This window comes from Catharus ustulatus, chromosome 1 (assembly GCF_009819885.2).
Source record: "Catharus ustulatus isolate bCatUst1 chromosome 1, bCatUst1.pri.v2, whole genome shotgun sequence".
Taxonomy (NCBI): Eukaryota; Metazoa; Chordata; class Aves; order Passeriformes; family Turdidae; genus Catharus; species Catharus ustulatus.
In genome coordinates this window covers 70,178,983-70,202,166 of record NC_046221.1, presented here as the reverse complement: position 1 = coordinate 70,202,166, position 23,184 = coordinate 70,178,983, and the positions used below count along the sequence as shown (strand labels likewise).

At 43.7% G+C, this 23,184-nt stretch overlaps 1 protein-coding gene and 1 long non-coding RNA gene across 3 annotated transcripts in view; one reads left to right on the top strand and one right to left on the bottom strand.

The window, feature by feature from the left end:
* The window catches only part of RREB1 (ras responsive element binding protein 1), a 122,239-nt gene extending 103,913 nt beyond the window's left edge, over window positions 1-18,326 (top strand). For both annotated transcript variants that reach the window (XM_033051088.1, XM_033051097.1), the window contains exons 11-12: window positions 12,867-13,610; window positions 15,700-18,326. In XM_033051088.1, coding sequence (XP_032906979.1) covers window positions 12,867-13,610; window positions 15,700-16,205 — 1,250 coding nt within the window. In that variant the 3' untranslated portion in view covers window positions 16,206-18,326. The remainder of the gene's footprint in view (window positions 1-12,866; window positions 13,611-15,699) is intronic.
* Window positions 18,327-19,238: 912 nt separating this feature from the next.
* Window positions 19,239-22,029, bottom strand: LOC116992026. The gene is made up of 2 exons (XR_004416972.1): window positions 20,354-22,029; window positions 19,239-20,032 (listed from the first exon to the last, which is right to left on the bottom strand). It is a non-coding gene; the product is annotated as an uncharacterized LOC116992026 (long non-coding RNA).
* Window positions 22,030-23,184: the final 1,155 nt, after the last annotated feature.

The window sequence follows — 23,184 nt, the reverse complement described above, 5'->3', positions numbered from 1 at the left end:
AAAAATGAGAGACAGTAAGTGTAGAACTGTGGCAGGAAAATAAAATAATATAGCGCTTGGCTTTTTTTTCTTGTGGTGGCTTTTATTTAACAGATCAAAGGAGGGTGTGAGAAACTGCTCATCCTGAGCATTACGTAATAGCTTGCCTCTAGGAAAAGTTTCTCCTTAGAGATAGACAACTAAAGGTGGGCACATGCCCCAAGGTGTGATGTGTATGGAATCTCTAGCATTGTGCCGCTATGTAAGTAACCTCAGACCTGGTGTAAACAAAAGGAGGAATTGGGTAGGGAGATTTATTCTAGGTCTGGGGTTGTTTTTCATTCTTCACTATAAAGGAAATAGTGCATTGAATGCTGTGTTGATTTGAAGTTCCCTTATTCTTCCACCCACACTGTAATAAAGTAATTAGTAGATTCTCATTCTGCTCTAAAGGGAGAGGACAAAGCTCTACTTGCTGTTGTGCCCTTTTAAGTCGGTCACAGTTGTTGATATTATTGACTTCATTATGCATTTCAGCTCCTGGCATAAAGAATAAAAATTAGGGATTTTATAAGAAACATAGGGGATTTGAGTATAAAGTTAGCTTTTTTTTTTTTTTTAAAAAGAAAATGAAGTTTCCTGAAATGACTGATTCATATCTGTGCTAAAGAGGGAAACCTGAAGATGTAAAAGATGTTAGCTAAGAGGTTTAAAGGGAATCTGAGCTGTGGAGCAGTCCCTATTACAGTTTGCTTTGGGTGACACAAGGACATAACTTGCAAGGTATCAGTGCAACAGTGAGGCTATTGTTTTCTGGTCCACAGAGACCAAATTATTTCATCTTATTAAGCATACAGTTTACTTTCTGGTGAAGGAGAGTTCTTTACTCATATCTCAATTGTTTTCCAACACCCTGGTCTCCAAAAAAAATATATAGTTACTAAAGAACTGTTCATGAGACAGAAAACAATGGACAGGCTTTTCCCAGACTAAGAGGTTTGACCTGCTTACTGATGGCAGACTTCCAAGGTAGCAGCACTGGTGTAAACCCTTAATGAAGACAGGGAAATGCACTCAGCCATGAATTATACTGGTAAAACTTGTCTCCCTTACGACCACCAAGCTTGGAAGGAGACACTGTCCTTTAAAAAGCCTGTGCTGCAATCCATTCCACAAGGAGAGCAATCAACTGTGGCCATAACAGAACTAGATTCTCACCACAGATACGGGATTTTTGGTGATACTACAGCAGTGACAATAATCACATTGCAGTTGGTGTGCTCTGGCAGTGACAATACTGAACTCTTTTCTAATCATTGTCTCAGTGTTGAGAGAGTATGTGATTCTGGAGGACCATCCCACAGCAAGCTTTGGCTGACCTTGGGGCATCTCCCTTCATGATGGCATGAGCATTGTTCTCTTTCATCTGTTTTCTTTCTTTCCAGCAGCTCCCCTGTGGCAGCAGTGTCCATGAGACCTACTGGAGGGGAGGGGGAAAGCTAAGCTGGGAAGGTGGATGGAATTCAGGCCAGGGAGATGGTGCCAAAGCAAGCCTGAGGATGTGTTCAGGTGGAGCCCTGTGCTTTTGTGGTGGATGTCAGGTGCTGGTGGCATGCAAGGAGTTTGGCAGCTCTGTGATAGATGCAGCAGTTTGTTGGCTTTATTTTCTGGATGGGCAAATTGGTTTTCTTGTGGAGAAATCTAGAGTGTTATAGTACAGGGCAGTGTTCCTGTCTCCACCTGTTGCACAGGCAGCTAGCTTGTGACTTGTCACATAGCTCTGTTTTTTAAAATAGGTTAAGAAAAAAAATCTATTTGCTAATCTTTGTAAAGAGAAAAGGGGAACTTTTTTATTGTCTGTGCTTGATGGCTGCTCCCTGACCTGGGCAGAGAAAGAACTAACAGGCTCGCATGAATGGGATAGATGAGAGTCCTGGTGATCTGCTTCCAAACTGCGTGTGTTGGATATGTGCTCCATAGGCAATCACAGCAGGCAAGCTGACTGTATAACACTGCTATCAAAAAAACACCCCAAAGCAGTTGTTTGAGCTAAAAAGCAGCACCTAACTCTTCTGTGTACATTTGTAAGAAAGTTGTTACTAAGCTAATTCATGTAAGTGGTCTAAGTTAGGATGAGGAAAAAATATATCATTTTGAGCATATAAGTGCTATACATATGAGTTTTGAACTGCTGTATTCATACAGACATAAGAAGACTTTTGCAAATGTGTCTTTCATGTTCGATACAATTTCAACACAGAGGCCACCTTCCATGTGGTGTCAAGATCTTATTTCCTTTTTGTGAAAGGGCAAAAATGCACATGCTACCAGTGACCCACATCCCTCATGCAACCAGAAGTCTCTCTTGTGGAAGCTTTTGCCCTGCTTATTGTTGCCTCAACACCATTGTGTGTTTGTTTTGTTGGTTTTTTTTTTTTTTACTTCAAAAACATTTCCATGAAGAAGCATACACCTTCCTCAGTGGTTTTTTGTTTTAATAGTGAGCTCGCAAGTGGGACACTGGGAATTTGGCATAGCTTGATTTTATACAGTGCCTAACACAGTAGCTGTGTTTTGTTTGAACATGCTCAAACACTTGCTTTTAATACTTTCTTTCTCTTGATGTCTTTACTGTATAATTTACTTTTCAGTGTTCAACTCAGTTTGCCTTTTTTTTTCTCTTCCCTGCTGCTCTTGACTTCTTAAATTCTCAGAACAGTGACTAAGATGTGCCCTGCAGGTGATGTGGTTGGTTTTGCTCATTTTATAGGATGTGGATGAGACAAGGTTCAGTATAAAATTACAGTAATGGTCATTTTTAACCACTTGTTTGTTATAGATAACCTAATCTGTTTGCAGAGAATCACTTGAGAATATTTTCAAAGGGATACTGGCAGGTCTTACTTAGCCCAAGATTAAATTTTGTAAAAAGTGAGATTTAATGGCAGAGGAGGTTTTTTGATTTTGTTTTGTTTCACTGTTACAACAGAAACAAACTGTACAAGGAAACATCTATAAACAAAATAAAGGAATAAATAAATAGAAAACTTTTGCACCTAACCCATGAACCTGAATGTTTGCTGTTGGTTGGAGGCAACAAGTCACCAAAAAAAAAGGACTTGGAGGCATTTTTATTCTTTGCTTTTCTGATCTAAGTCAAAGTAAAATTGTAAATATCTTTACTTTGCAACATTTGTAATCACCATGGTGAATAATATGTTTCTTCTAGGACAGCAGTGGCAGGAGATACCTTGAGGACTGATCTTGCATGCTTTGATTATTCAGATGACCCTTGATACTGAAAATGACACTCTTCAAATGACTGGCTACTATGAAATGTCCAGACTAGGCTAGCCCTGCTGGGCTGCTAACCAAAATTTACAGTCAGTCCCAAGTCAGTAGTTGGGCATAGATGTATTTTAATACAGGCCATGATCATTCATATGGAAAAATTTAATTAAAAAAACAAATCACATTGACTTTTTAGGTTACCTTCCAGTGAGTAAGTGTATTTTATCAGAAGAGCAGTTTTCCTTAAGGGACAAATACAAAAGGCAGGGGAAACTGCTTTTTTGAATGTTCTGGTTTTGTGCCTTTGAAGGTGACATTTCTGGAAAGCATTGCAACTTGGAGTGGGAAGATTGGAGTTTGCACACTAAGTCTGGGTTTTGAGAACCCCAACTAGGACATATGTGGAGAAAGAAGAATGTTTTATCTGTTGCAAGTATTGGTCTATATGACAAATATTTGATTAATACAAACATTTTAAAGCCTGAAAATATGAGGAAATTGTGACCTGAGATGCAGGTTGAGTTTCAAGTAATTAATCCTCAGCTAATCCTGTCATTGCATGCTTGAAAAGAAATGTGGAAAGGAATTGGGCTGTCATGAAGCAAAAGAATTTCTGCTTGACTTTGAAGTTTTGTATTTGCATTGTGAATGAAGCTAGATAGAAGTGCAAAAAGCAGTGATACTTCTAGCCATAAATATATGATTGAATTAGCAGGCATCTAAAAGGAAAGAGTGACTTGAAAGCCTACAAAAGAGCAGTACTGTGATGCATCTAAAAGTTGTGTTGACACTGGAAGAAAATTAAGACAAAGAAACAGCTTCTGAGATGTCTGTGAGATGTGGGGAATCCCTGATATAGGTTGAGATGTTAACTAGAACAGAACCAACTTTCAGAAGATGAAAAGTGAGATAGATACCCACAATGTTGTATCAAAGAGGCTGCTGGCTGTGGCAGGGGGTGGGTGGTGTGTGTATGTTTTCAGAGGTTTTGGGTGTGAGGTGGAAGGTGTGACAGGAGCTGATCTCCTTTTGCAAGTAACTACCCTCTCAATCTCTTTCTTCATCACAAAGATGTCTTGCAGGTTAGCCTTCCTCATTGCACTGCATGATGCTGGCTTTTCTTTCAGCTTTTTCTGTGCTTAGTCCCTTCCCTGTTCTGGTCATTTAAATGAATTACAGACATGAAAAACTTTCTCCTAAGGGAATATAATTTATTGCTTATTCAACATATGGGCCTTGATTCCACTGAAGTCAGTGGAGAGATGCCCTGTGGCTTTGATGGAAACTGTGTCCAATTGGCATAGGTGATAGGCATTTCCAGAGAGAGCCTGCTGTTGAAGAGCTTGTTGAAGAGCAGTCAGGATATTGTGGTTGGTCACCAAGCAGTAACAGAGGCAAAGGAAGAAAACCAAGGAAGTTTCCTATTACACACAAGGGGGATATTCATACATTTCGTCTTGTGCCAGAAGCCCTTCCCCTGTCAGAAATGTGGTGTCATTTCTACCAAATCTAGCAGAATTTGCACAAACCTGGAGTTGCCAGCTGCTGCCTGAGGAGAAATGTGTTAATACCCCAGCCTAAGGAAGAGGATGTTGGAACTCACAGTGGCACAGTTTCCCCAGCTGTTTCCCAGAACACCAAGGCCAGGTTGTACTTGGTCAGACTGAACACTGCAGACAAGTAAAGCATAAGAATGTGAGACGTGCCCTTCCACATTGGAGCAGTGGTACTTGTGTCTCCAGTGGTAGTAGGAGGATGTGCTCTTTTAGTGTGAGCATGTGAACACAGCCACTTCCTCCAGCCTGTTGCTCTTAAGGCTCTGTCAGCATTCCCAGCTGCTTCATTAGGGTTGTGTGTTTGAGGGCACATCCCTGCCCACTCCCTTTGCAACCTGCTAATGGAGCTGCTGTCTGCAAAACAACAGCAGTTGTTTTGTGAACCTGCTGATGCAGTCTGGTTTGAATTTGGCTGCTGCTGCAGGCCAAGCCAGTGATCCTGGAGAGACATCAGCGATGGCTTTGAGTCCTCCTGCCTGGATGTACCTGCCAGTACTATACTCAGCATTCCATAAGCACGGTTTTGATTGTTTTACCTTGTGTTAATCTGCACTGAAGCTTACCTGCCATCATACTGCCCCCTGTCTTGACAGTAACGAAAGAGATTGGCTGTCAGATCATGCAAAGCTTCTTGTTGTAGGCAGGTGAGTGACATTCAGCCAGAAAGGAAGAGCTGACACAAAACCAAGGGTGCGCACTGTCACTCCAGGTTTACTGTGCTGACCAAATGGGATGGGTGCAAGAGGGAAGCTCAGCAGATGGTGGTACATGTCCCTTGCCTGAAAACTGCTTGAACAAGGGAGCTGTTGCTGTTGTTCACACCTCCAGTACAGGCAGCGTCACTTTGTGTCACTTTGAGTTGGTTTCATGGGAGAATTGTTGAAGTAACAAACCTAAAACAGCAAGAGCTTGGCTCTGTGCATAAGGGTAGTTAAAATTACAAATGAGTTATTACTCTCAACCTCAGGGTAGCTGCTGATCAGATTGCACAGTGTGCACAGGATTTTCCTCTTACATCTCCTTGCACCAGTTTGTTTGGGAAGTTCTGCTTTCTTGCCAGCCTCTCTCATCCTTTCTGCTTTTAATACAGCAGGTTGCCTTGCAGTGATTCAAGCGTGGTAATACAGGTCTCAGTACTAGTCTGGCATTGCAGTCTGCTGTGCTGGGGACCTGTTACGACATGATTTGTTCTTGCCTATCATGAAGAGAGAGACTAAGTTTCCTCGTTACCATGCTAACAGCCTGTAACTTCAGAGGGCCGCAGCACGGTGTCTGCAGCATCACGTGGGCCCATCCTGCCTATGCAGACAACAGATGGCTGCAGCGTGAGAGGGGAAGACTCATGTTATGACATGATTCCCTCCAAGAACAAAAGTCTGTGGGAAGGGCTCTGAAGGTGCTCACCTCTGACAATTTTCACGGGAGAATAAAACTGAAATGTCCTACTTGAATTGATTGAAGACTTTCTTTGTAGTCAGAATGGTCCTAAAGCAGCTCAGCTGTTGGGTAGTGTGAGGAGGAAAGCATTTCTAAAGTCTGTCAAACTTCAGAGCACTGGTGCAGCAGGTAGGGTGGGCAGGCCTTGGGTGCAAGGTAGATGTTGTTCTCAGCAGCCGGCGCCGGGCTGGTCAGAGTGGTTCGACCTGCCCCCGGCAGACAGAGCCTTGGGCCATGGTTGGATAACACAAAGCACTTATTGGCAGTACTGGCTCGACCTGTTCCCAACTGTTCATCCCTGCAGCTGTAGCTGACCCAGCTGCCCAGAAAAATTAAAAGGGCAAGGGGAGGGACTGGCAGTCATGAGATCAGTTCCTGGAACTGGCTGGCAGTACAGCCCTAAAGGAGCACATGGATGCAGCTGAGGTGTGGAGATGGCAGCATCTTCTGGGAGGCAGTGGGATATATGCTGTTGAAATTGGCTTTGTTGTCAGTGCTTTGTGTCTTCGAATAGCAGCTTTAGGCTTCAAGGAGGGAGCCCAGATCCAGTAGTGCACACAGTTATAGTTACCATGTGCACTTTATAGCACAGCTTAGCGCTTATAACTGGCTTCACCAAGTGGTGGTTAATCACGGGTCAGAATCGTTCAAAAACTTTGGACTTGTGATGTCCCTCCATTGTCCAAGAAAAAGGGATTTCTAAATCCATGGAAGTAAACTAAGAGTTTGAAACTGTGGCTTTTAGATGAGGTAGTTTATTTTGGTGCTGGCTTTAAAAGGTGGGTAAGCAGCACGCTTGGAGCTCATGTGCAGAGTCCTTGTGAGGGCCGTCCTTGGAAGTGAGTGGTCATCTGGATTTCACTGTGTGCCAGAAGGAAAGGGAATGAAGAGAGATGCTTGGATGGTGTTTGGTCAGCCATAAATGAAGCAAAGCTTTAGGATGAGGTGTAAGACAGGAAGTGCAATTCAATAGAGTGTCACTGGGAGCAAGTTTATAGAGGGTTTCTTTTGGTCTTGTTTTAAACCAAAACAAAAACAGGATGGTGGTTTAGAACAGGATTCAGAGATGAGGAGACTGTGTAAGTGATGAGACTTGCTCATATCCTTGCTACATAGAGAGGAAGGGAATGGTCTGAAGCAAACTGAGGACATTTCCCCCAGTTCACAGCAGTCAGACCAGGGAGAGTTGTCCGGCAGAGAAGCGTACAACGAAAATGTGGAGCAGCTTAATGAATTGCCTGCTTTGATCATGTTAAAGCAGCCCTGCCTTTGTCTCCTTAGGGCTGTCTGAATGCTCCCTTTTTTCAACAAAATACAGTTGACAGAGATGGGGGATAGGAATGGGGTAAGGGATTATCTCTTACTTAATAAAGAGAACTTACTAAGAAAAGATCCCTTTCATAAAGAGACTTGCCCCTAATGTGAGAGGGTCAGACACCACTGCTCTGTATTAACTAGGCAAATGTTTACAAAGTATACTCAACAGTGAATTTTCTGATTAGCATTTAGCAGAATTCATCTTTGCTCTAGATATCTGCCACAATGTGGTCCCTCCAGAAATCATGTGAGCCCTGGGTATAGTGGGGGACTTTTTCCAAACTGTTCTAGCTGTCTGTACCTCTGAACTATATTTGTGGGTATTTCTTAGAGGACAAAGGGCTTGAAATCATGTTTTCAGTGTCAGGCAAAGTTTAACAGCTGCTCTGGAGCCAGAGCTCAGGGTTATTTGCTGCTGGGGTTGGCCTGAGCGCTAGAGCTATTGCTGAAGATACTGAGGAGATGATGTGTAGCCTGCTGGCTGTATTGTCAGCTCTACATCATTGCTGAATGGTGCAATCCATCATAAGCTCAAAGTGTGGGTTTTTCCCCCACTCCCTTCAATGCAGATTCCTCCATGGTAGGTGCAGTCAGAGCTAGTCCTGAAAACTTTTCTTTGTGACTTCAGCTGCTCTGTTGAAGGTACTAGGAATCATACTGTGTGTTAAAGGCAGAAGGTGTTTTTTCCCAGAATTGTTTCTTTCTTTTTCCCAAGATATATTCAGTTCCATTTACTGTAAATAGTACTTTTCCAGCTTGAATATTTTCATTTCACAAGGCATGGAGATACAACTGAAGCTCTCTCAACCGAGTGTGGGCTGATTAAATACTTGAGTGTTAGCAGGTGTTGTAATGAAGGTGGCTGAATTTTATTCTTTAGAATGTTTACAATAAAAATGGACAAAGATAACACCCAAAATTTTTCAAGTTGACTCTGCAGGTTTAAAAGATGTTCCCCAGTTCGTGGGTGGAAGTAGAAGAAGCATTGTGTGTGTGAGTCAAAAAATTTCCAAATTTACTAGAACTGCTACCACCTAGTGGTGGCTGCCTCTATTGTAAAATATAAAACAACCTGAGGTTATTTCAGTTAATGTAGGGAAAATAGTAAATCATCAGCTCATCTGCCTTACAATGCCAACTGCTTGTACCATATCCATTTCGAGTAGTCTGTTTGCTCCAATTTTGAGGATTATTTATGTGATGGGCTTTTTAACTCTTCTCTTGGGATATTAGGGATGTTTGTCAATAAACACTTGCTTTAGCACCAAAATGTTTTTCATTACATCCTGTTTTGTCTACTAACTTCATAGGATCTCAGTCTCTACTCTCTATTCCACCACAGTTCCAGGAAAAAATAATGCCATGTGTAAAAAGAATCAAGCCAGCAAGTTCCCTATCTTGATCTGTATCTGCTCTTTCATCTGAAATTTTTCACCTTTGGTGTCCCTTTTCATAATTTGGTTTGCATATGTTGGAAAGCAGTTCCCTCCTCTTTCTCTTTCTTGCCACCAATAAAACATGAAGTGGATTCTTCTGACTGGGCTGACCCAAGACTGCAACTGGACAGACTTTAGCAAAGCAGTCTTTCCTTTCCACAGTTAGAAGGAAAAATTATTTTGGCTACATGTATATAGTGGTTTCTTTCATGCAAGCGGAAAAGTTTTTGGATTCTCAGATGGAGTTCTTGAGGTTTAGCTTATGAATACATCTCATGAGAAGTTCTTTTTTTCTCCAGGAGCTGACGAGGCAACAGCTGAGTTACCAGTGGTTGTTTTGTGTCGCCTTCTTCCCTGGGTCCTTACCTCCCTGCTCTTCTCCTCTTTCTTCCTTACCCTGCACATCCTTTTTGACTCTGGTATCAGAATTGTGATCTTCAGATAGTGTCACCTTCTCGTTATTTTGGGGGAGTGACACACTCTGGTTGCACATGACAAGGTTACATATTCTGCTCCCATGGTTGCTGAAGAAGTGGCAGTGAGTGGGAGCCTTGACAAGTGGATTTCTCTGATCTTGTCCTCTTGATTCACCAAGTGTAAATTTTGTGGGATAATAAATGGACCGGAAAGCATTTTATAGCCTTAGTAAGTGAAAGATGGGAAAGGGGCAAAAGAAACAGCAGGCCTTTCCTGTGCATCCTGTTTCTTTCACTGCCTGGAATCGAGTGACTGCTCTGCAACATAAATCAGCCAAATTCTGGAGATGGGAATTGTCCATTTGAGAGGAGATCAGTCTTGTTGGAGGGATATTTGCCCAGATTTGAAGGCTCAGTCAAAATCCTCCTTGTGTAAGATATGAGTCTGCTGGAGCTGTGTGGCCAGCAGGGTTTCTGTTGCTGCAAAGGGCTTGTAAGCAGGTAGAAAACAATAGTGCCAGGCCTAACCTCTGCTGGAGTGGATGAAGCAGCTGCCAGTGCAAGACTACCCTTGCAGCCATCCCTTGCACTGCAGGAGAAGTCCCACACTGGACCTGGCACAATAGTCTTCACAACCATTGTGTTTTACCACATACCTTCATAGCTCCCCTGCTGCTATTCCAGTTCATCAGAAGCAGAACTGGGCTCATTCTCACCTGTCCCCAAATAACCAGGTTTTGTGCAAAGTAGCTCACTTTTTTACCCGCTGCAGAACCAACTGCACAGGTTGGAGATAACCACAGAGCAGCTCAGCTAGTCAGGAACTGCTGCTTTACGTGAAGTACGTGCATGAAGTTTCCCAAGGGGCCTGTGAAACTCCTTCTCAGCAAGAAAAAGGGCAGGTCTAGTTTCTGCAGGTGAGGAGGAAGAGCACTCCCCCAAACATGTACACATGTCAGCATATCCCTGGCCATGTCACTACCTGAGTTTTGAGTGGTTTTGAATGAACAGGCCCCTAGGAGCTTCAGAAGTGAAGACCTCTGTACATTTGTGTTCTCCAGGTCTGGAGTGGGCTTTGCCCTTTTTGAAGGCACATTGTTTAAACTTAAGAGTTTGTTTTTCTTGATGTCGACCTCATCTCTTTTTCCGTGCCAGTACATCACTTACCTGGGGACCACCTATCCCTTGACATGTTTTCTCTTGTGCACTGGAGAATGTAGTTGCAGGCCACGCATGCAAGAGCAGAATAACAGCTGGGAAGAGGCCCAGGGCACAGAGGAAAGAAAAGGAGATAGAGTTCAAGTACAATTCACTGAAGAACGAGTATACTGTAAGAAAAAAAAATATATTTTTTTAAATACTAGAAGCAGCAGAAGAAAAAGTTACAGAAAAATTGGAAAATCATGAATGATATATGACATTGAATGTCAGAGTTATGACTTCTGTATTGAGAGTTTTAAGATATAATGGTTTTGGCTTGCTCTTACCTTGAGTGCCACCTATGAATATTCTCCTCACTCACTTTGCTTCTGATGTTTCCATGTTGAAAAACCAGGAAAAAACCTCCCTCTGCATACACTGTTTTCTCTTTGGTCAATAAAGAGTTACAGAACATCTCTCTGGGTATGATTAATAGGAGCTTTTCCCCATCTTGGTTTCCTTGCACTCTTCACTCATCTCCATCCTAACAGAGCTCACATGGTTTCCTGCCCCTCTCCCTAATGAGCCCCCTCTGTGCTGTGCTGGCAGCCTTTCTTTGGCCTAACACACATCCCATCAGGGGAGCATTTCCTGACCTTGCAGGGGATGAGACAGGGCAGCCCACATCTGCTTTCAGACATCCCCATCCTCACATTCTGTGGCCTAACACACAAATTACGGCTTGCTTGCGTGTTCTAACGGGCAGATAATTAGATGAGCAATGAACTTTGTGTAATCCACTGTCTGTGTAAACAGATCTGTTTTGATTAAAAGATGAGATTACTTTTTGTGATAGATCACTTCTCCCCCTTACACTGCCCCAAGAAAAAGCGTATCAAGAATTGTGCACTATTAAATGATCGTTCGCTATCACCAGAAACACTGCTACACTTTGACATTTGTTTAATGGCCATTTATTATCACTAGTGAGAGGAGATGGGGCCATGTTGCAAGACTACATTCAAACTAATAAGTGCCTGAGAACCATCTTCTTATCTTCTGTTTTTACTCCTTGCTTAGGAATAAAAAGCCTGTAATATGAAATCTAGTTTGTGTTGGAGACAAGCACATGTTGTACTGTGTCAAACAGAACTTGCACTGCTCTTCTAGAGTTTCTAAATCCCCGTAGTTACTCAGCAGCTATCGTTCTTGCAGATGAATGTCGAAATGCCGGGTGGGTTGTGGGCGCCCTTTGCTGCTTGCTGTCAATAAGAAGGAGGCGGGGTGGAGGACTTAAAGGAAAGTTTCAGCTTTCAGAAAGCACGACTTGTGAAGTTCATGTCCTGGAACCATTCTGGGAAGTGGCACTGGAGGTGCAGTTATATGCTGTGCATCAGCAACAGCTTTGGCCTCCAGAGCCAGACCAGCTTATTTCATATTTGCAAATACACTGTTTGTGTAAAGCTTAGAAGGAGTACAGCTCCAGCCCTCTGTTCTCCTTAAGCACCTTACCTGTTTCAGTGTTTTGGACTTAGGTTACATCTTCAGCAACATTAATGCTGCAGACCTGTAAATAAGCAGAGGACACCATTAAGGACAGCATCTTAGGTAATTTTTGTCTTCTTATGGGGTAACTGCAAAACAGCAAAGCCTGTTACTGTCTCTTGGCTTTATATTTCAATTCCAAGTGCCATATCAGAAACTCAGGTGTGGATGAACTTCCACTTTTATGGTGTGTACCCAACTTTTTAAGCCAACTTCTGTGTTACTGTCTGCACTAACTATTCTCATTTAGTTGTGGTTGTATGATGCTTTTACATTTGCTTGGAAAAACATTTCCTGCTACACCAAAATTAGTTTGATAAATATGTGGGTTGTATATTATTTCAATCTGTGTTCATGTTTTTCATACAGAAGTTAATTGGTAATACATCCATGTGTCTCTGGAATGGTCTGTTTGTGATAGTGATCTCACCTTTGGTGTCTCAGCATGTTGTGTTCTCTGGTTAGAAGGGATTATATTAAAAATTATTTCAAGAAGCTGCTGAGATTGTGGGTCTATTTTAGAAAAGAAAACATTTTGTGAAAGAGTTTGTATCATCTTGTTAATTGGGTTCTCTAGTGTTTTGATCTCTTTTCAGCTGTAAGTTACTGGCCTAGGTCACAGACAGGAGAAACATTTTTGGGATGCTTGATCAGAAACAATGCTCTTGGGTCCATGTGCAGGCTCACTGCTGGTAGTTGGGAATCATCAGGAAGCATCCCACTGAAAGTTTCTCTGTGTTTCCTTGCAGAGAGCCAGGTGGATGCAGAGACACTAGCTGCGGGAAACAAAGTCCTGAACCTGAGCTACAGCGAGAAGGAGCAGTCAGAGGAAATGACAGAGCTACCGGAGGGTGAGCGCGGCCCCAAGGAGGAGCAGAAGGCGGGCTCCCTTCTGGCAGAAGAGGATGCTGAAGAAAAAGTGGATGGATATGAAGAGGGCCCTGAGGAAGATTCTGTAAGTAACAAAAGTCTTGACCTCAATTTTGCCAGCAAATTAATGGACTTCAAGCTGGCAGAGAGTGACCAGAGTGCAGGCAGCAGTTCTCAGACTGAAAGGAAACATGCCTGTGACATTTGTGGCAAAACCTTCAAGTTTGCTGGCACTCTTAGCCGTCACAAAAAGGCCCACATTCGTGAGGACAGAAAGGATGAAAGGAGCAGTGAGGATGAAAGCAAAAGCATTCAGGATGATGCAGGAGCTCCCTCGATGCAGGACTCTGGTCTTGAGCAGGAAGAGTCTCCGTTGGACTTGAAGGTAGTGGAGTCTCCTGTGGACTTTGAGGCAACAGGAAAGGAGAATGAAGAGAGCGAAAGCATCTCTGAGGGGGAAGGCACAGAGAGAAAGTCCACTGAGAAGAGCAGTGATGACAAACCAAAGACTGATGGGGCTAAGAGTACTGCAAAAGCAGACAAAAGAAAGAAAGTCTGTACTGTGTGCAACAAGCGTTTCTGGTCTCTGCAAGATCTGACGCGACATATGCGGTCTCATACAGGTAAGAGGAGGCTTGAGGGCAGAACAGACCATGAGGTGTCCCACCAGACTGAGATGTCTGCTTTGCAGATGCACGATTGCTGCTGGCACATGAGGTTGGAGACACTGCTTTTAGTCCTAAAGGTGTCTGCAAGGTGTCTTCTGCCCCAGTCCCTCATGCTGCATACGTAACCTATAGAGGGAGCAAGAATTGCAGCCACTGCCTTATTTTCAGCTCCCAAACTGTTTTTCCCCATGACTGCTTGCAGAGTTCAGAGGCGAAGGCAAGTTGTGGAGATCCCTGGGTAGCTTCTGACTCCCTTCTTACCATGTGTGTGCGCCTTTACTTCTTCCCAATATTTTGACAAGATGTGGAGAAATTGTCAGGGAGACTTTACCTCTGAGCCGAAGTTTAGAGAAGAGCGAAAGAGTCTGGTTTTGCCTGATGATCTGAACTTAATATGGGTGACATGCTGGTGTGTGACCTGCTGCTAGGGTGGAAGGCAGAGATCCAGTGGGCATTTGGGCAGGGAAGGTGGAACACAGATAGTGAAACACTTGCCCAGTGACTTGACTGGGCAGTGGGATTGCTTTATGTGATAGGCAGATTGCAACAGTGCCTTGCAAATGAGATGAAGCCACGAAACAGCTCAAAGGTGAATTAATCATTCATCCTTATTAATTATGTATTTTACCTGCCAGCAAGCTGCTCTGACACGGGAAAACTGGTGCATTTTGACATTTTGTGTCTTCTGAAGGTTCTCTCTGCTGAAGACAAGATCTTTGCCATTAACAAAATATTTGTGCTGTAATTGACAGTGATTTTTAGAAAACTACAACAAAGAGTATTGCCTGAACTAGAGTTCAACCCTTCTAAATCATAAATATTAATCTATTGAGTGCAAAACAGACCTATTTTCTTCTGCCATTGAGCCACAAGTGAAACGGGACAGGTTCCATTATAGTGCCTATTTTCATACAGGTGCAGAAGCTTCAGGGGAAATGCTGGTATCAAAAATACTGATATGTGTCCATGGATGTTTCCATACTCTGTTTTAATTGTTTTCATTGCACGCTGGGTTATTGTGGGCTTTGTCAGTGTGTTTTTTTCCTGTTTGTTTCTCTTTCTTATTTTACACTTGAAGGATGTTTTAACATAGAATAGATGTGGAATAGGAACATGGCACAGTGCTTCTTTCAAATTCATAAAAGTAACCATGACCTACCCCCACTGTCAGATCAATGTATTTTCAGCTAAGGATTTTGCACCATTTCTGTGGGTTGACTCTTCTCCTTGTCTCCTTCCCACTTGTTCATCTGTATTGACAAAATATTGTCAGGTTGTACGTTGCTTATACTTCAGTTTTAAGGAGTAGAGATTTTTAAAGATACCTGTAAAGTTTTGGGATTTGTTTACTCAGAAGAAGAATATTTGGGACACATTGAAGTGTGCAAGAAACCTCTGCCTGCCTATCACGAGTCTCATTCTGATGCTCATTGGCACAAGATGGTGTCTTGATGGAATTGCAGCACTGAAAAGTCTTTAAGTGGCACAGTTGGAAAGGGAGGACAGGTTGGGGGTTCTTGGTTCTTGGGGCAGTAGATGTGGTTCTATTTTGGGAGAATTTTGTCTGTGGGGCTGTGGTTGCTTTGTTTTCCAATGAGTTCCTGCTTAGGAAAGTATTCTCTCTCTCTCTCCACATGTGTTTGGGGTTGACTTGCAGTAGGGAGCCCAGGTGATGGGCTGGTTTCATAAAGACTTTTGAGTTCCAGACATTGATAGTAAACTTCTTCCAGAAAAGTCACTGACTAAATTAGGCAGGATGCTCGTGAGCACCTGGTGCTTACAGTCTTCCTCCCTCCTTAGTGCAGGGCCTTGCTGAGCTTGTAGAGACTTAGTTTTGATGCTCCATTTGTGCTCTAGGCATCTACCTGTACTCCTGCTTGCACTCCATCAGCTAGTTTGCTAGTACGGAAGCAAAAAATCTCCATAAATGTGATGTTCGGTGTAGGTACTGAGTTTCCAAAGTGCAGTCTTTTACTCTGCTTGAAACAAGAGGGGGGCATGTGTGTGACCTCAGAGCTGACTTTGTGTTGTGATTCTCTTCCAGGTGAGAGACCTTACAAGTGTCAAACCTGCGAACGGACCTTCACTCTGAAGCACAGCCTGGTCCGTCACCAGCGCATCCACCAGAAAGTCAAAAATGCCCGAAACCATGGCAAGGAGAGCGACAGGGAGGAGACGCAGTCGAGGTGTGGAGAAGACAGTGAGAACGAGTCCAGCCACAGCGGCGCCAACCCCATCTCCGAAAGTGAGTGCGACTCCGCGGGGGGTGTCGGTAGCCATTCATCCCTCGTGGGGAGCCGGAACGAGCCCCTGGCCGGAGCGGTCGCGGACTCCCCCTGCGGAGAGGAGAGGAGCAGCACCTGCCTCGCCGAACCCACTAAGAGCGCACAGAAACAGATGGCAAAAGACCAGGAACCGCGGCACAGCTCCGAGCACGAGGGGCCCTCGGGTTTCATCCAAGACTTGCTGGAGATGCACAACGCGCCGTCTCCCATGAATCACATCCTGGCCTCTGCAGACAGTGCGCCTCAGCTCTTAGGGGTGGAATGACTTGCTAGGAGGTTGGACCCGTCTCAGCAGGCAAACTGAAGCCAGCAGAGCAAGGTTTCTGGAGTCTGGTTTTGGAAGAGCGACCTTACAGCTACGGGGAGAGTATGGCAGACTGGATGTGGTGCCATATGCCTTTCAGTATAATAATGCAAGAGACTACAGTATATACTGATTTGAGTGCCTTACTACTTTATTAGATCTTTTGGTATTATAGATTTTTTCAAAAATGATTTTAATATTTTAAAGAATTATTTGGAGAGGACCCTTTTTCATTTAAGCATTAATGTTACCTTTTGTATTGGTGTGCGTGAGCTTGTTCTTGTATATCTGTGATAGTCGCTGTGTTTGTTCTCTGAGCTGGAAATGGGGCAGTGGGGTGGGAGGCCCTTGGATACCATAGCCAATAACTGGAAGAAAAATGATGTGAATTTCATATGAAATAGTCAGAGGAGATGCAGAGGAGACGTTGATTTATTGTTTTTTTTCCTCAGTAGATATTCTTGCATTTGCCACATGGTGGAGCATTAAGCCTGTTCCAGGCCTGAACAACGTGGCAGTTGAAGGTGTTCAAAGTGGTTCAAGCCAAAAGTAGGAAACACAAATTAATTTCAACCTCAAGCTTGTTTCCACTTTTCAGCATTAGAAGTGGTCTTCTAAATCCTAGGGGTTTTTTCTGGCCGTCACGGACTGAGCGTGTATACAGAGAAGAGTTACATAGCAACGTAACCTATGGAAATTATGCACCCGCTGTTACATATGTTTGATTTGCTTCAGTATATTATTATTATTATTATTTTATTATTATTTTATAAATCCATCAATTCGCTTGTCTCTGCAGTCAGCAGAAGCCAATGGGCAATATTTGCCCACGGAGATGCGTAGCGCAGCTTGGATCCCGTCTCGGAGTGTTCTTGACCCATCGCTTTCACCAGCTCCTCCTCCTCCTGTTGTTGCAGCTCTTCTACTGTACTTTACATGAACCCCTTCCTCCAACCAGACCGTCCCACGGAGGCCAGCGAGGTGCTGTCCCCGTGGGGGACCACATCTCCCTCGCGGCATGACCTCGCTGCCCTCCTGTCGGTGACACCCCCCATCACCCACAGAGCAAAGTTACTCCGTCTTCCAGTGGAAAGCAAGAGAGAAATGCGAGCCTTACCCTCATTCTTGCTTCTGTCGTGTTCTAAAAGCAAGAAAGTACTACTGGTGATAAAACTACGGATATACGATGTGTTAAAAAAATAAAGTAAATAAATCTAAAAAAAATGAAAAAGGAAAAAAAAAAAAGAAATTAATTCTTCCTGAGATTTTGGGGTTGATGCTTGAAGACTTGAGGTGTGTGTCTAAATTTCATATCAGTAATTTAACCCCTTTAATGCTGGCAGCTGGAATTTCTCCATATGGCTCCTGTTGCCGGCAACAGGTGACACTCCAGCCACCAATATTGAAGGGGTTAAACGAAATGTATCCTACTGTAGCTGCGCATTTTTAGGAGTGCCCAGCGTTTTTTGTTGTTCTTGTCGTTGTTGTCATTATTGTTGTTTGTTAATTGTCCTTCAGTCATGACCTCTGGGACAGACAGAGCCATAATAGCATTGCCGGAGCCTCACTGTGCTATTCCACCACTGCAGCCCCCAGCCCAGCCCAGCCCGCACTGTGACCCTCCCTCCTTCCTACCGCAGAATTGCTTTTCCTGCTCTCACCAGACATGGAGGAAGTGGGCCTCGGACCCAGTCTATATTATATAATATATATGTATATCTATATATATCTATATATTAAAAAATTCTCGGAAAAATTTCTGGAGACTGAAATCTCACTGTCCAGAATTCAAAGGAAGAGAAACGTTCTTGAGTAATATTCTTGCAAATAGAATAAGAAAAAAATGGTTGAGGTATATGTGATTTCTATTTTTTTGTGTTTTGTTTTTTTTTTTTTTTAATTTTAAATAGGGATGTTTGAACCAGTTCAGAAACGAAGCTAATGCCAGATATAGATAAATCAATCACAACCAATGATTCATTTGAAACTCTACCCAGGTGCATTCTACTTAATTAAAACCAGTTCACGCATCCCTTAAATTGTTATTACTATTATAATTATAATAATAATTATTATTTTGGGTATTTTTTGGTTTTTGTAATTTTTTTGTTTGTTTATTTTGGGGTTGTTGTTTTGTTGTTTTGTTTTGGGGGTTTTTTTTGCAACTCTCCACACTAAACTGCGCAATACTGTGGGGGAGAAGCCATTACTAAACTATATGCTGCAGAACAATGTAGCAAGTAATTAATTCCCAGCAGCCTGCCGGGACATCTGCTAGCAATAATCACTATTGATTTAAAGCTTTATTTAGCCTTTATCTATATCCTAGTAGAGTATAAGGTCTTGCCACATTTTATTGACATTTTTATTAGTTGAGTTTGACTGAGAACTGTTGCTGTTGTTGGGGTTTTTTTTGTTTCCCTTCCTCCCCCAATATTAAACTGTGAAATTTATAATGTGTTTAAACTATGGGTGAATCTTAGGCTTTAGTTTGCATGTTCAGCTAATTTGTCTCTATATGATTTTCGTTTGAATCTTTTTATTTTTTTCCTCTCTCAGGGCTTTTACAAAAAACAAAAAAACAAAAACAAAACAAAAAGAAAAAAAAAGTCTTCTAAAATTCTTTTGCCTGAGTTGCAATGGACTTAACATGGAGATAATTCAATCACTACATTAAGCACTTGACTGTGAAAGCGCAAAAAAAATAAAGAAAAAAAAAAGAGAGAACCTTGTTTGAGGCTGTTGTGAAATAACTTTAGGGGGCTATGTGACAGTCTGATTCCATTTTCAGAATGATTCATCTTCTTTTTCTTCTCTGTGTGTCTCCTTTCTCTCTCTTCTCTCTCCACGAAGGAAGTTTAATCCTAGTGATTTCATCCCATGCAGGAAACAGTAATAAATGTGTAGAATTCATATTTTTCTAAAGGGAACTTAAACTGCTGCTACGAATTGTGTACAAGACTGGTTTATGCCACATGAACAGAGAATCACACATTGTTTTGGTACTTTTATTCCTCTTTTTTTTCAGTTGTACAGTACTTCCAAATCCAAAATAAAAAGTAAAACTTGTTCTGTATCAAACCATCTAAGCAATAAAATGTTATATTTAAAAATTACAGGTTATGAAATGGGCGTGGCTCTTCTTGTGGGTTTGTGGTGACTTGTTCTCAGACTTAGCTCTCCTGGAGGACAGCGTGCAAGCCAGAGTTTATCTGTGCCAGTGGATCACTGTTTCTCTTCCTTCTTGAGCTGAGTTTGAGCTGGAGGTGATTGCAGCGCTCTGAAAACTTGTGTTCATTTTCACCACCATTTTCTGGTAGCCAGGCCCCTTTGAAACACTGCTTGTCCCTGATGCAGTTCCTCAACACAGCGAGACAGCAGAAAAGTGCTGATTTTCCTCTGTAAGCACGGTCAGGATTCTCTTTTTAAATTAATGGTAGCCCCATGGCATGAGCATTCCCCCAGCATGTAGTGTACCAGTCACTTTTTTTATAAATTCAGTAGGTTTCTGCTACCATCATTTTCTTCTTGCATAAATGTTTATGGTCGCAAACTCTTCAGGATGTATTCAAAAGCCTCATGCATATGTCAAAAAAGAGACAAATTCTTTGTTTTAGTTTGTCAGAGCTGCCTTAGCTGCATTTCTATGCCTTCCTATAAATAAAACCCATTTCACAGGACAGCAAGCTAAAGAATCATCTGAGTTGTGTATCCAGCTCTGGAGATCAGGGAATTGCAGTGAAGCTGAAGCATCCACATCTTCCTAAGTCCTGCTGCGGTGGTGCTTTCTGGCAGAGAAGTGAACTAGGTTCAGAATGAGAGACAGACTTGGGGGATGAACTGCTGCTTTCCTCCCTCAAGACTCCTGCACCTTCCCAATGGAGGTGAAAATTCCTCACAGCACTTTGTCTGCTGAGGACCTTGGTCCCTCACCCCAGAGGGGGACAGGTTGAAACAGAAGCAGTCAGCCAGCCAGCTCAGCCCCAAACCAAGGCTATATGATGGAGGGGGGCTCTGAGGGCTCTCTGGTTGAGCTCATGGGGTGAAAACATCATTTCTAAGGGAGGAAAAACCTGCAGACAATAATTTTCCCTCTCCCACCCACTGACCTGAATCGCCTCTCCTCTCGTGAGACTGATGGGAAGCTTGCATCCAAGTGGCCCGGGAACCTGTTAGGAGGTGTAAAATCAAATGGGATGAGTTTATGTGGCTAGGAAGTGATGGTGACTAATAACTTACGACACAGATGACTTAGAAAGCACTTGGTTCTTGGCCATGGAAAGGTAAAATTGCTGTGCCCAGCCCTTTTCTCCTTCTACCTCAATTTGACAGTGACTATTGCTGAGTTGGGAATTCCCCTACTCTTCCTTCCTTGGACAGGGTAACACCCTGCAAGCCAGCTGAACTTCACTCCTTGCTGGCATTTCCCTTTCCATCTTCCTGCCTCCACTCCTTCCCATACTAACACCCATGGCAGCAATAGCTGGAGCTGGCCTGAAACACCAGGTTAGCAGAGAGCTGGGGAGGTGATGGTGATTTCTGTGTGTGTGTCCTCCAACTTGCTGCTTCCTTGCCACATTCTCTAAAGCTTTTCTTCCCCCACCCTGGCAAGGGTGAAGCTGAGCTTAATTCCTGACATAGACAGGGAGAGTGGCAGAGCCACATGCTCATCCAGAGTACTAAAGATTGGGGAAGACCCAAGTCCTCTGCTGCCACAGGGATGCCTTGGTACCAGAAAAGTGGTTTTTGTTTTTGTTTTTGTTTTTTTTTTCTGAAGTGTGAAAGTGTGGAGTGTGAAGCTGTGGGAACGGGCAGGAGATAGCAGGATTGGGTGAAAACTGCTGCTCCAAAGCAGAATGTGGAGCCTGATTGGAGTACCTGTTGAATTTTTGCTGCTACTGAAATGCAAACAATTTATTTGCTTTTCATTATGCAGCTGTCCCAAAGTAGCCAGCATTTGTGACATGGGAGGGCTGTACACCTACACCAAGATCTTCAGAAAGTGAGTGCAATGAGAAATTATTTGCTGTTGACACTTAACAGGGTTTTGGCCTGTTCTGCTGGAAAAAGCCCTTCTCAAACAAAATTAGTCACAATTCAACTAGCAAAGACAGCAATGGGCAAAAGTTTACTTGAAACCTTTCCTTCTTCACCAGTCTCCAGTTTGGGGAATAATACATGCTGTTTTCTTCCAGCATTTCTGTAGTTATGATGGGATTGGAAATGTCACTTTTGGAAACCCTGACGTTTAGGACTACCTGCAAAAGGGGGACTCAAGACCCCAGCACGGAATAACCAACACCTTCTGTACATCAGAGGCACCATTCTTCATCACCCACTCTGACAATGCAAAAAAGAGAAACGGATGAAGAAATGCATTGGATGGTTCAATTGGAACATCTCTTAACTGCTGGACTGCAGAAAAAAGGGGCCACACCAGCACTTTCCAAAACTGAGTACTGGAGTAGCCAGCATCAGGGAGAGAAGTGAGTAAAACATGTACAAGGCATCATCATCTTCGGGTGCTGTGGGTCAGATGAGCCCTCCAGCTGAGGAGGAGCTGCATTAAGCTACGGTAATTTCATGAATACAAGCCGCACCGTTTTGACCAAAATTTTGCTCCCACACCGGAAATGCAGCTTATACTGAGGAGCGGCCAATATGTGAATAATTTTCTGACATTTTTGACCTCGGGAATGCAAACTGAGTCAGTGTAAACTGCAAAGTTGAGCACCTACCAGTAAACCCCTGCATTTACACGATTGTTACAAATTGGTTACTCTGTTGCGCGGCGGGTGGAGCTGCTCTCTGCAGGCAGCACAGGGGTTGGGGAAGGTGGGGCAGTTCCCTCCTGCTGGCCCCGCGGCCTGGGGGGCTCCCGTCCCCGCGTGCCGCCGCCGCAGGAGTGGGGTGGCTCCATCCCCACCTCCCACCACCGCTGCGGGAGTGGGGGGGGCTCCATGCCCCCCTGCCACCATGGGGCAGCGCTGGGCCGGGGTGACCGAGCCCAGCGGTGGTGGTGGCTGGCCCCGAGCGGCCCCACCGAGCGGCAGCGCCGAGCTGGGCCACCCAGCCCTGTCGGCAGCTCCGAGCCGAGCCAGTAAACCACCCCCCACCACGATTCTGTTACTAATTGGCAACTTTGTTGCATGCAGGTCCTCCCTGCGAACGACAGAGCGGCTTATACTCAGGTGCGGCTTATTTATGGACAAAGAACGAAATGTTTGCCAATACCCGGCGATGCGGCTTATACTCAGTGCGGCTTGTATTCATGAATTTACTGTACTTTCCCCCTTTCATCCCCTTCTTTGGCTGTAATTACTGTGCAGGGGAGAGGCTGCATCCACACTGCAGCAGTCAAAGGAGTAGTGAGGGAGATGCTAGGACTTGGGCTTCAATCTGATTGGAAATGAAGGAATTTACTTGGATTTTGAATACCTCTTCCATGTCAGGGAGGAACTGAATGTTCCATGAAAAATGGTCTGAGGTTGGGAAGGGGGAAGAGTGCATATGAGGAAAGGTCTAACCTCCTAGTGGGATGGCATGATGTGCATGCATATCTGCATCCTAGGCTGGGTGGTATCTGAGCTGGGAATGTGAGAGCTGGGGACACGATGGGTCACCTGGCTGTGTGTGCTTTGCAGGCTGGAAGCACCACATCACTACAGTGATCCCTGGAGTCCTGGGTGTGCTCTGGAGTTCCTGGGTTTGGCCACCAGCTCCACACTGGAGCTGCTCTCCTTGCTCCATGTCATCATGTGCACACACTCAGGGAAAAGGGGAAAAAAATACCCAGGAGCATACTGTTGTCCCTATCTGGAAACTGGTGACTGCTGGTATGTGCAGATTTGCTGGCGGATCAGAGGATTTCCCTAGTCTTGGGCAATTAGTGCCATGCTGGATCATGGAATTAGAAAAACTGGAAACAACCCTAAAATGA